The sequence below is a fragment of the Penaeus vannamei genome, chromosome 18, assembly GCF_042767895.1.
Source record: "Penaeus vannamei isolate JL-2024 chromosome 18, ASM4276789v1, whole genome shotgun sequence".
Classification (NCBI taxonomy): domain Eukaryota; kingdom Metazoa; phylum Arthropoda; class Malacostraca; order Decapoda; family Penaeidae; genus Penaeus; species Penaeus vannamei.
This window is the reverse complement of record NC_091566.1, coordinates 1,669,901-1,679,900: the sequence shown is the minus strand read 5'-3', so window position 1 is coordinate 1,679,900 and position 10,000 is coordinate 1,669,901. Positions and strand designations below refer to the sequence as shown.

Genomic DNA, 10,000 nt, shown 5'->3' with positions numbered 1-10,000 from the left:
ATTGACTTCGTGGGCTTTTCCCTTCTGTATTTCGTGCCTGATTTATACATATAAGCCGTATCATAGGACGTCTATGACAACATTTGACATTTTAGTTTTAGTTCAGCAACTTTCAAGATGTTGACCGCAGGATGTGAATCATTCCTATTATTCATAATGACTCATCACACACATAGGCCTTATTTTCTTCTGAAATTCAGTTTACAGAACTTACTTTGTCATATTTCATATAGGATTAGTTGGACATGATACTTGAAGGAACATGCAACCACCAGGTGCATTATTTACCTGGTTGTTATTTTCAGAAATATGCATTTTTCATCTTAACATTTTTGGTATTTTCCAGCTGATTTAAAATTATGGAGCTTCGTATGTAACAGAAAATGAATAGAAATGCTATGAATGTGAAGCATTGTGGATAAATAGGGGAATAGGTTACATTTTAGCAGTTCTTTTATCACATACAAAGACATGGTTTGGGCATAACATCTCTTGATATACAGAATATACCTGTACCATAGAAAAAGTACTTGAATTGCTGTCATAATGGGAGATTAGTTCAGTAATGTGTGGTCACTGTGTTTCCTCGGGGAGAATAAGAAACTTAACCTTCTGGTAGACCTGTGTTATGGTAGGCAAGCAAACCATTAGAAGAAATGCTTCATAATAACCATTGCTAATTTTTTTCTTCTTCTTTTTTGTATATTGAGCATTTACCCTTAGTGAGCAGTGTCCTTTTATGTACATATGCCCCCCAATTCCTTTGTCATGGAGAGGCTTAGTAGACGGAGACTGAAGCCTAATGTAGGGGACCATCCCTACCATGGATCTTTTACCTTGCCTCAACTAATTTTGCATGGTATTTTCTTCTCTTGCTTTCCTTTTCCCTCTCTTCTTCATCCCCTTCTGTCCACATCTTAAAGTGTGAAAGTCATGCTGAAAGGATGAAAGGTTAGCTGTGTGTCAGTCCTAAACTCTGTTCTTCCCTCTTTACTCTTTTCACTACTATACTAACCCACAGTACTCAACAACCTTTTACATCCAACATATTTTGTCCTAATCATCAACTCATTTTTACCCTTTTTGCCACAATATTTTATCATAGTGTTGTATGACCTTTCCTTACCTGGGGGCTTAGCCCTAAGCCTCCTCATCTTATATTTTGAATACGCTGCCAATGACCTTAGATGTTGACGCAGCAGAAAATGTTTATCTATTAAATGTGCACATACACTCCTGGCGTCAATGGTTAAATCAACAGACTATTGTAGGGAAAACAGTGTTTTGATTTTAATGCAGGAGCTCTTTTGCCCTAATCTTTTTAATCCTTTGTAAAAATTCTTTGCAGGATAATATATTCTGGAGATAGAGATTAAACTGTTTTTGGTATTTGGATCTTCATTACTTGAATATGTAGTGATAATCTCTACTGGAATTGGGAAGAACAGATAGACTTCTTGTTACAAATAAAACATTTATTAGCTATCTATATTTTTATAGTAGCCCTTACACAAACAAATAAGTCTCCAGAACTGGGGGCAGTATTCATGAAAAGTCACAGACTCCAAAGTTTATCTTCGATAAAAGAAAAAAATTGGCTCAGAGATTTTGTCGATGACTCCTTGCAAAAATATCCGGTATATCTTTATGTAATAACCATGATAAGATAGCGAAAATCTAAGGACACTGTCATAAATATATGTAAAAAATACACTCACTCATTTATGATATGGTCAGCACAGGTAAGTAATAAAGTCAGAAATGAAAAAAATAGGTCGTGACAAATGCCACACCGAGGCAGAGTCCACTCGCATTCACTGTGGCTAAGTTCCTTTATGTGAAATGCTTCTGTGCACTAAATCACAAAATCACTTGACGAGTATAAGTCCACGCACAGCTTTCAAAGCAACTTCCCTCAGACTGTGAATGTACGTCATGTGACATCACTATCATTAACGTCATGATAACTACTACTATTATTTCATATCTTACAAATTACCTGGTTGGATTTCTTTCTTTCTTTTCCTTTCTTTTTCTTTCTTTTTCTTGCTTTTTCTTTTGTTTTCTTTTTTCTTTCTTTTTCTTTCATTTTCTTTGTTTTTCTTTCTTTTTCTTTCTTTCATATTGTACTGTATTATTCACTTTATACTATATACACAATCTGCCCATAAACATTTATGGGCAGATTTATATTACATTATTAGGTACTTAACATATATTTTGTTTTTTCATTACCATTGAAGTACCCTCAATTACCACTTTTGATGACCGGTTCTTAATGTGTGTCCGACCCAGCTTTTAAGTGTTCACGACCAGTGTCATTCTTTCTTCTTCGGGCATAAGTCATGGAATGGAGTATCTCTCATTTGTGCTATTGTGGTTTGGGGAGTTTTTATTAACATATACAGTAAAGATACACAAAGATTAATTACAGTGCCAAGAGTGCTATCTAATTAAAAAAAAAAATTAAGTGCGAAAAGTGTCTCAGTGACTATACTCTCCACAGTAAAGTAAGTGCATATGCTCATGATTAGGCTGTGATAGATTAGGTAAAGAGGTGGTACGGGTGCGTAGCCCCCATTAGAGAAATACGACGATTGGGAGGAGGTCTGGGGGGTAGAGCCCCTGTGTTAGGAAGTTCTTTGGTTCCTACGGCGATCTTTGTGATAGATTGTGTGTTTAGGGCAGGTTCGCTTGCTTGTTTGTTCGTTTGTGCAATGCAGTTTCAAATCTTTGTTGCCAAATCTTGGCTTGGATTTTTCAGTTTTACTATGTCTTTACCATTTAAAATCCCTGCTAAGAGCAAAATCCTTCATGTCACCTTTTTACTTATTGTCAAATGTTAATGGAGCCATTTCCTCCCCAATTGCTTGCTGCAGTTTTCTTATAGATAAATACAAATGGTGCCACCAGCCTTCTCAGCTGATGCAATAACAAAGGTTGAGGGTGCCACATAAACAGAGAAAAGATACTGAATAGGTAATATTTTAGTCATTATATACTTGAGATTCGCTGCAGTAGTAACTTAATCTAATTACTACATTAACATTATTATAGGGTCTTTTAAGATGTGAATGTTTATACTATTTATATATTAACTTTAAAATGTGGCAACAGCATGAATCAAAGATGAAATTGATAAGGATAGTTTTTAAAATGAGTCATAGACAAATTCTAACACGACTGTTTCTTGGACACTCCTTAAAATTGTCAAAGACCTTTCGTGAATACCACCCCAGATGCTTTATACATGGTCATGGACATCCCATCCTTACATTCAACCCCATTGCAAAAAAATTGGCTGATATTTATTATGGGAAATTTGGTCTCTCATCATTTTTTGTTACAATTTGATTTTTACATTGTCTTTTTATTGACTCTGTGCTTTCTCCAAAATGAGATATATTTTATAGAAATGGGGTCATAGACATTGATGTCATTCCCCTGTCATATCAGAGTCATTTTTTTATATCATTATGATGCTTAATAATGCCAAATATTGCCTGTACATTTTTTTTTTTTTTTTTCATAATTCTTTTATATATTTCTTCAAAAGTCTGATAACCAAGAGATAATTTATTTAAAATGATAAAGACTAGATATTATGCTTTATATCTTAATTTCTTGGATTTCAGTAGATTATCATTGTTATTCCATGTGACACCATGTAATTAGTAATGCTAATAGAAATGTTGTTTTATTTATCAAAAGGTTTGAATGAAAATTAACTGTATAGAGCACAAGTTATAATTGTTCTATAATTTTTTTCCTTTTCTTTCATAACTTTGTCACATTGATATGTATATTTGTATGTTAGGAATTGATATGATTAGCTTACCTTGTTCTGATATACGAAGAAAGCAGTTAATCCAGAACGGGGAAATCATTATTATCATAGTCTTCAAAGAGGGCAGGTGACACAGGATGACTATGTTGCAGAGAGTTCACTGGTAGATAATAGCAATCACTTCGCTGTGTGTATTTGGTAGTTGAGATATAAAAGTCAGAAGGTATTGTCTTTGAATGTCTAAGACTTTAGTAAAGCAGAAAGTAAAGCCTTTTGTATAGGAATGAAATTTCCTGAATCAGTGTGGTATGCTTTAAAAGATGTAAATAAAGAAATAGGATGAAAACTTTTTGGATTGCTATAGTTTACAAAGAAATATAGAATCTGAAATTATTCTCAATTGTGTATGATCATAGCTGTTATTTTATATTTGTGTTTTGCAGCCTCGGCTATGACATGCAGCAGGGAGGGGTTATTTGGTCAAACGGAGTATATGACCTGTCCCCAGAAAGAAGGCTCACGTAATGAGTATTGTTGTGGTACAAAGGAAAATCGATATTGCTGTGACACACCTTTTGGAATTGATGAAGAAATTCTGAAAGAATTTGCTGACAGGTAAGAAATAAGACTACCAGTGCTGTTACTAAAATGTGTTACTATTCATAGTATTTCTGTTAAGAGTTTTTTCAGACCACAATATCTCTGAAAATTTTTCACACTCTTCCCACACTCTTGCTTAGTTAATCACATGTAGAAGATACAATGCTGAGGTATTCATTGCTTGCCTCTTTATATTTGCCAACTAGTCTTCTATAACAGAAGCAGGCTTGTTACGGTTATGGAAGAATTTGACGTTGAATTTTCATTCATATGAATTTCCACCTTGTATTTTACAAATGAGTCATTAATTGCCTCAGTGATAATTGTAATGTTGATTATTGTAATGATAATTTCTTTTTTTTTTTTTTTTTTTTTTTTTTTTCATTCTGGGTAGTTACTAATATTTTGAACTTTTGATCAGAAGAAAGGGGCGACACTGTTATCTTGATAGTGTGCCCGTAGATTATTTTTTTATTTGATTTCTTTATCATTTTATTTTTTTCCCCACTAAACAGTCCTTATAGATTTATCTGTTCCTAAGTATCCTTATATACCACTTCATAAAGGCATAAAAGTTTTAAGTACCTTGTCCTTGTCCTTTGAGGATTAACATTTGTATATACAGGGCGTTCTTAGATTGCATTGGAGAGCCTACTATTATGCTGCCATGGGTAAAAATTAAGCAAAGCCTAACCTATATTGTGATGACAATGCTGGTATTGCCGTGAAGAGGGAGAATTTAGTGCTTAATACAGTAATAGTTGATCAGCTGTAACAGAGCAAAGCATTTAATCTTTTTGGCAGATTTCCTAGGGATTTGCCCAAGAAAGAATTGCTTTAGTTCCTCTCTGTGGAACTTCAAGCTGAAACACATTATTGAAGATTGGCTATGTAGAAAATTAAACTTTATAACCATATTTGATTTAAAGTTGGTTATATTTATGACTTTACCCAATTTCATCTAATACACTCTGGCCGTGTGCAAATTCCTATAATGTGTGCTAAATAAGATGAGAGTATTGTCTAATAAACCTTATCTTGATTAAAGTTAGTTGATCTTGACGTGATCAACATTAGAGTTTTTACCCAATTGCAAATGTAGATAAATCATGCCTCTACACAAGTATTTTTACTGTGTGTGTGCGTGTGTGCGTGTGTGTGTGTGTGTGTGTGTTCTGTGTCTGTTTTTGGTTTTCAGTTTTTGTGTGTGTAAACAGACCATCACGTCTCCCCCACTCCTTCCTATTAGAGTTCTCCCTAAGACTGCTGACAAGCTTTTTCTGTATGATTTATAGCTCTAAAGTCACTGTAGCTAGTTTTTCTGTGCCACCTTCTGACTTGCTCTTTTCTCTTATCACTTAGATTAGCTTTGTGCAGTAAGTTGAAGTGACTGGCAGTGAAGATTTTAATCAAAATAAAATCTCTGTATATCTTTGTAATTCAGTTTTTTTTTTTTTTTTTTTTCTTTTTTTCTTTTTTTTTTATGCTCATGTGTTAGGATCTATGGAATGGTATTCTTCATATGGCATTCCCCTTATTTAAAAACAGTACAATATGTGAGATGTATGAAAAGAAACACATTACTATAACAGTCAGTTTGAACTAATTTATCTGTTTAATGGAAATGTACTATGTTTTTCAGTCTTTTATTCGGCTATCCTATATATACTCTAAATCAGTTAAAATAAAAAGTTGAACTGAAGTGTTCTTCTTGCTTAACAGGTCTTTTTCTGAAAGTAGTATAACTGCAAGCAAACTGAAAAGTAAATCTACTTTTCCGTTTCTTGGATTTAAAATGTAAGTCATGTTGTACGTATATAAGAGATGGGTGTTTATGTTCATTATACTTTTGAGAAGTGAAAGTAGCATCTTCTTTACTGTTTCACCCTTGCATGATGTTACATTTAGGGAAAGAAATTCATTATTCTGCTTTCGGTTCCTTTCAGTTGATTATATGTTTTCATATTTGTTGTTAGGTTTGAGGGTTTTGTTCAAGAATTTCAGTTTTCCAGCCTGTTCCCTTAAGATGATGGATTGTGATGATAGTAGTTGTGATCAGTATAAGCATGTGTATCATGCATGTACTATCCAAATATTTTCAGAAGATTCTCTGACAGTTACTTTATGTGTAGTTAGTTTTGATCTGTTCATTCCAATTTATGTGGCCCCAAGGTTTATGATGTTGGTGTCTGTTTTGTACTCAATGCCAATATGCACTGCAGTATGTACTCATTATAAACTCAAAGCTTTTAGATCAACTTTGCCAAATCAGCCCAGGTTGAACTAGTCAGACCCAGGTCTGGTCCCTGAGCCATCTCTAGCTTCCAAACCATTCATGTTGCATCCAATGCTTCCAGACTGCCTTCAACATGTATTTAATGGTGATACAATTGCGTAATGATGTGCAATTCATTTTTAGGACAATCATGGAAATAAATCAATATTGCTTGTAAACAGTAGCCAGAATCTGAGCAAAGAATACTGTAGGTCTGGCCGCCAAAATTAGTATGCTAGGATGATCCGCAACTTCAGTCTGGTTCCAGAGAGAGGAAAAGCTAGTGGAACCATGTCTTTCCAGACTTATTTTGCAACACTCTTAAACCCAGTGCCGACGGGTAAAAATGTTTGGCAAGTGGACGTATGGACGGGCTTGTTGGCGCACATTGGCAGTTTCCCATGTTTGCACCCGGCTCAATCGGTAGTTTGCGAGCAACATTTAGCACCTAAAAGCTTTTATTTTGTTATAATTTATAAAGATATAAAAATTTTGAAGGTTTACCTTTATTATAGGTGCCATTGCCTAAAATCTTTACCATATAAATGAAACCGCTACTATCGGAAAAAAAAAAACTCTGTCCGACGAGCCAGAGGCGCGGGAATGGGCATGACACAATGCCACCCGTCTTTCGGTCCACAACAGCCATGGCATTTACGCACATGCCACCCGTCGGCTAGGTTTTAAAATATTTTTTTCATAAAAGCAAACCCAGATCTGCATCAGCGTATCCTTTAAGAAAATAACTAGAAAATTGAAAACCCAGATGTTCTTTAATTAGAGCAAGTAAAACCTTAGTTCATGCTTGCTGACCAGACTTAAATTATAAGACGAGAACTAATATATCAGAGTGGAAGTAACATATAATCAATGTTGTATATTTGTCCTTTACATAAGTGTGTGTATGTATGCTTGTATGTATGTGTGTGTGTGTTTGTGTGTGTGTGTATGTATATATGTATTTGTTTATATATATATGTGTATATATATATATATATAAGTTTATATATATGTATGTTTTACATAGTTCATTATTTGTATTCACATGTGAATGTGATAGTAGCATTATCAAGGAATATCTTTGCTCATACTAAAGTTCATTCCTGTTTGATATTTCATAGAAGGAGAATCCACTCAGGAAGAATATTGGATCCAAAGTTTTTTTTATTAATGTCTTTGTTACTGTCAACTCTATTTTAGGAAAACTTCTTCCCTGTATATAGAAGTAAGCTGTTACTGGTATTCTCTATTTATTGCATGCATGTTGGGAATCATTGTTTTTCTGCTAATGCAATTCTACTGCTCTGTAAGGTACATTAAGGATGTTTAGAGAGTTGAGTAGTCATACCAAAAAAAACTTGGCACAGTATTTTATTGATAAGTATAATACTAGCAGTGTTCTAGCAATTACTTTTAATTCCACATATTGAATGTATACCCTGTATGCCAGTCACATGATTCTAGTATTAGCAAATATTTTTAACCCCTTAGTGAATGAGGTAAGGAAGTATTACCATTCTGTGGTATTTCTTCAAGAAAGATATCGGGTACATGATGCATCTTTCTGTACTTTTCCTTTTCACTTCTTAAAATAGAATGTGTCATTTGTGATTACTTCTATGATAAGATTATACCTTCCCATTGGAACTGTTTCTTCTACATGGGCAGATTTTTTTCCCTCGCAAAAACTCACGTGTTATGGAAAGTTCTTATCTTTGTATATTTTTGTATGTATTTCTGTAAAGATACATAATGTGGTGTTATAAAAAAACCAAAGAGCCACAACATGATCAGATGAAATTAGATATTTGTAAATATTAGATATTTATCATGTACATTTATAGTTCACAGATATGATTGAGTGGCCACAACTCTCAGTATCCAGGTCTTTATATACCAAAGTAAATCCAAATGTCAACAGCAAAAAAGAAAAAATTTAATGAAATGTAAATGAATGTTGTCCTTGATGAGCCATAGTTTGAATGATAAACATTGATCTTTGTATTAGATTTTCTGTCTTAACCCATTGGATCCAAATACTTTAATGCCATCACATGGCCCAAAATATGGTAATTAGGCTCATTTGAGCGGCCACTCTGACAAGTGTACGTCGTGTAGGCCAGGCACACAAACATTTATGTAACGTGACAAGGCTCTCTGCCTCCCTTTTGTAATATTATTTTCTCATTTTCTACGTGTGTTTTTAGCTTGTCTGCTATTTTCCAATGATTATTCTTGTCATTTGATTTGCCTTATCCAGATGGTAATAGGCTTTTCCTTGCACAGACTCCATATCATCTCTCTAGGTAATCCAGAACTCATTGCAATGATAATAATAATAAGTAATATTTTTTTATTTGTGTCATTTAAAAATAATCCTAATTAAATTTTCTGTAATACATCCTGCACTTCCAGTCATGGCAGCAAGGAATAGGATCCTGAGCATGGAAATAGTGTACTCTTTGGAGTCGGCACTCTTTCATTCATGGATTACAGATGGTGCATTTTGTTTATTGATTGAAATAATGCGAAAGCCCCTGCCTAAAAGCCAAATGAGTCATCTCCCTCCAAGAGCTCTGTGCATCTGTGACGAGTCATTCCCCTCACCCTGGCCTTTAGCTGAAATGTTCACAACGGCAAGTTCCCATCACCTTGGAACACAGCCAGATTTTCACATGACTTAACGTTCAGGTCACCTGCCCCTCAAGCCAAATTTTTCATGACTTGATGGTCATGTTATCCAGATCATAGGGGTTAATGGTAGTGAAAGTAATGCAGGGGCATACTTACATTCAAGAGGAAGGATAATGTATTTTAGATTATTAAGAACAATTAGAAAGATTTCATATTTTCATTTTTTATCACCAATATCAAAGATGGATTCATCTTTTTAATTTTGAAGTCGATGAATGATGTAATGGTTCAGCATCAAACATTTTAAGTAAGGCCTGATTTCGTATGAATATAGTTTTATTTATTTTGGATTACAATAATTATATTTCTATCAAAATGGGATGTCCAGCATACAAATGTAGCAAAAAGGTGTTGACTCGCCATTTCTATAAGGTAAAAAAAAAAAACTTTTTATATCATTTTAGTGTCTCTCTGGCTACAGGGTATGACTGGGAGAGGTGGTTCCCCTTATTACCCCCCTTAATTCCAATGTTGTAGTCAAGCACTGCCACCAGTTTCTGCTCAGCACCTCAATTCCAGCCAACCCTCACAGCTTGCACTGGTGTAGATTATTCAGAGCATGTGGATGGTGAATTTATGCTTCCATTTCAAGCACAGGAGGCCAGTTGGAATGCTCATAGCACTTGACTCTATTGGGAAAGTCT

At 34.4% G+C, this 10,000-nt stretch overlaps 1 protein-coding gene across 2 annotated transcripts in view; it reads left to right on the top strand.

The window, feature by feature from the left end:
* LOC113814811 (protein shisa-5) overlaps nucleotides 1–10,000 on the top strand; it is a 30,156-nt gene that overhangs the window by 287 nt on the left and 19,869 nt on the right. For both annotated transcript variants that reach the window (XM_027366864.2, XM_027366865.2), the window contains exon 2: nucleotides 4,231–4,402. In XM_027366864.2, the coding sequence (XP_027222665.1) occupies nucleotides 4,231–4,402 (172 nt within the window). The remainder of the gene's footprint in view (nucleotides 1–4,230; nucleotides 4,403–10,000) is intronic.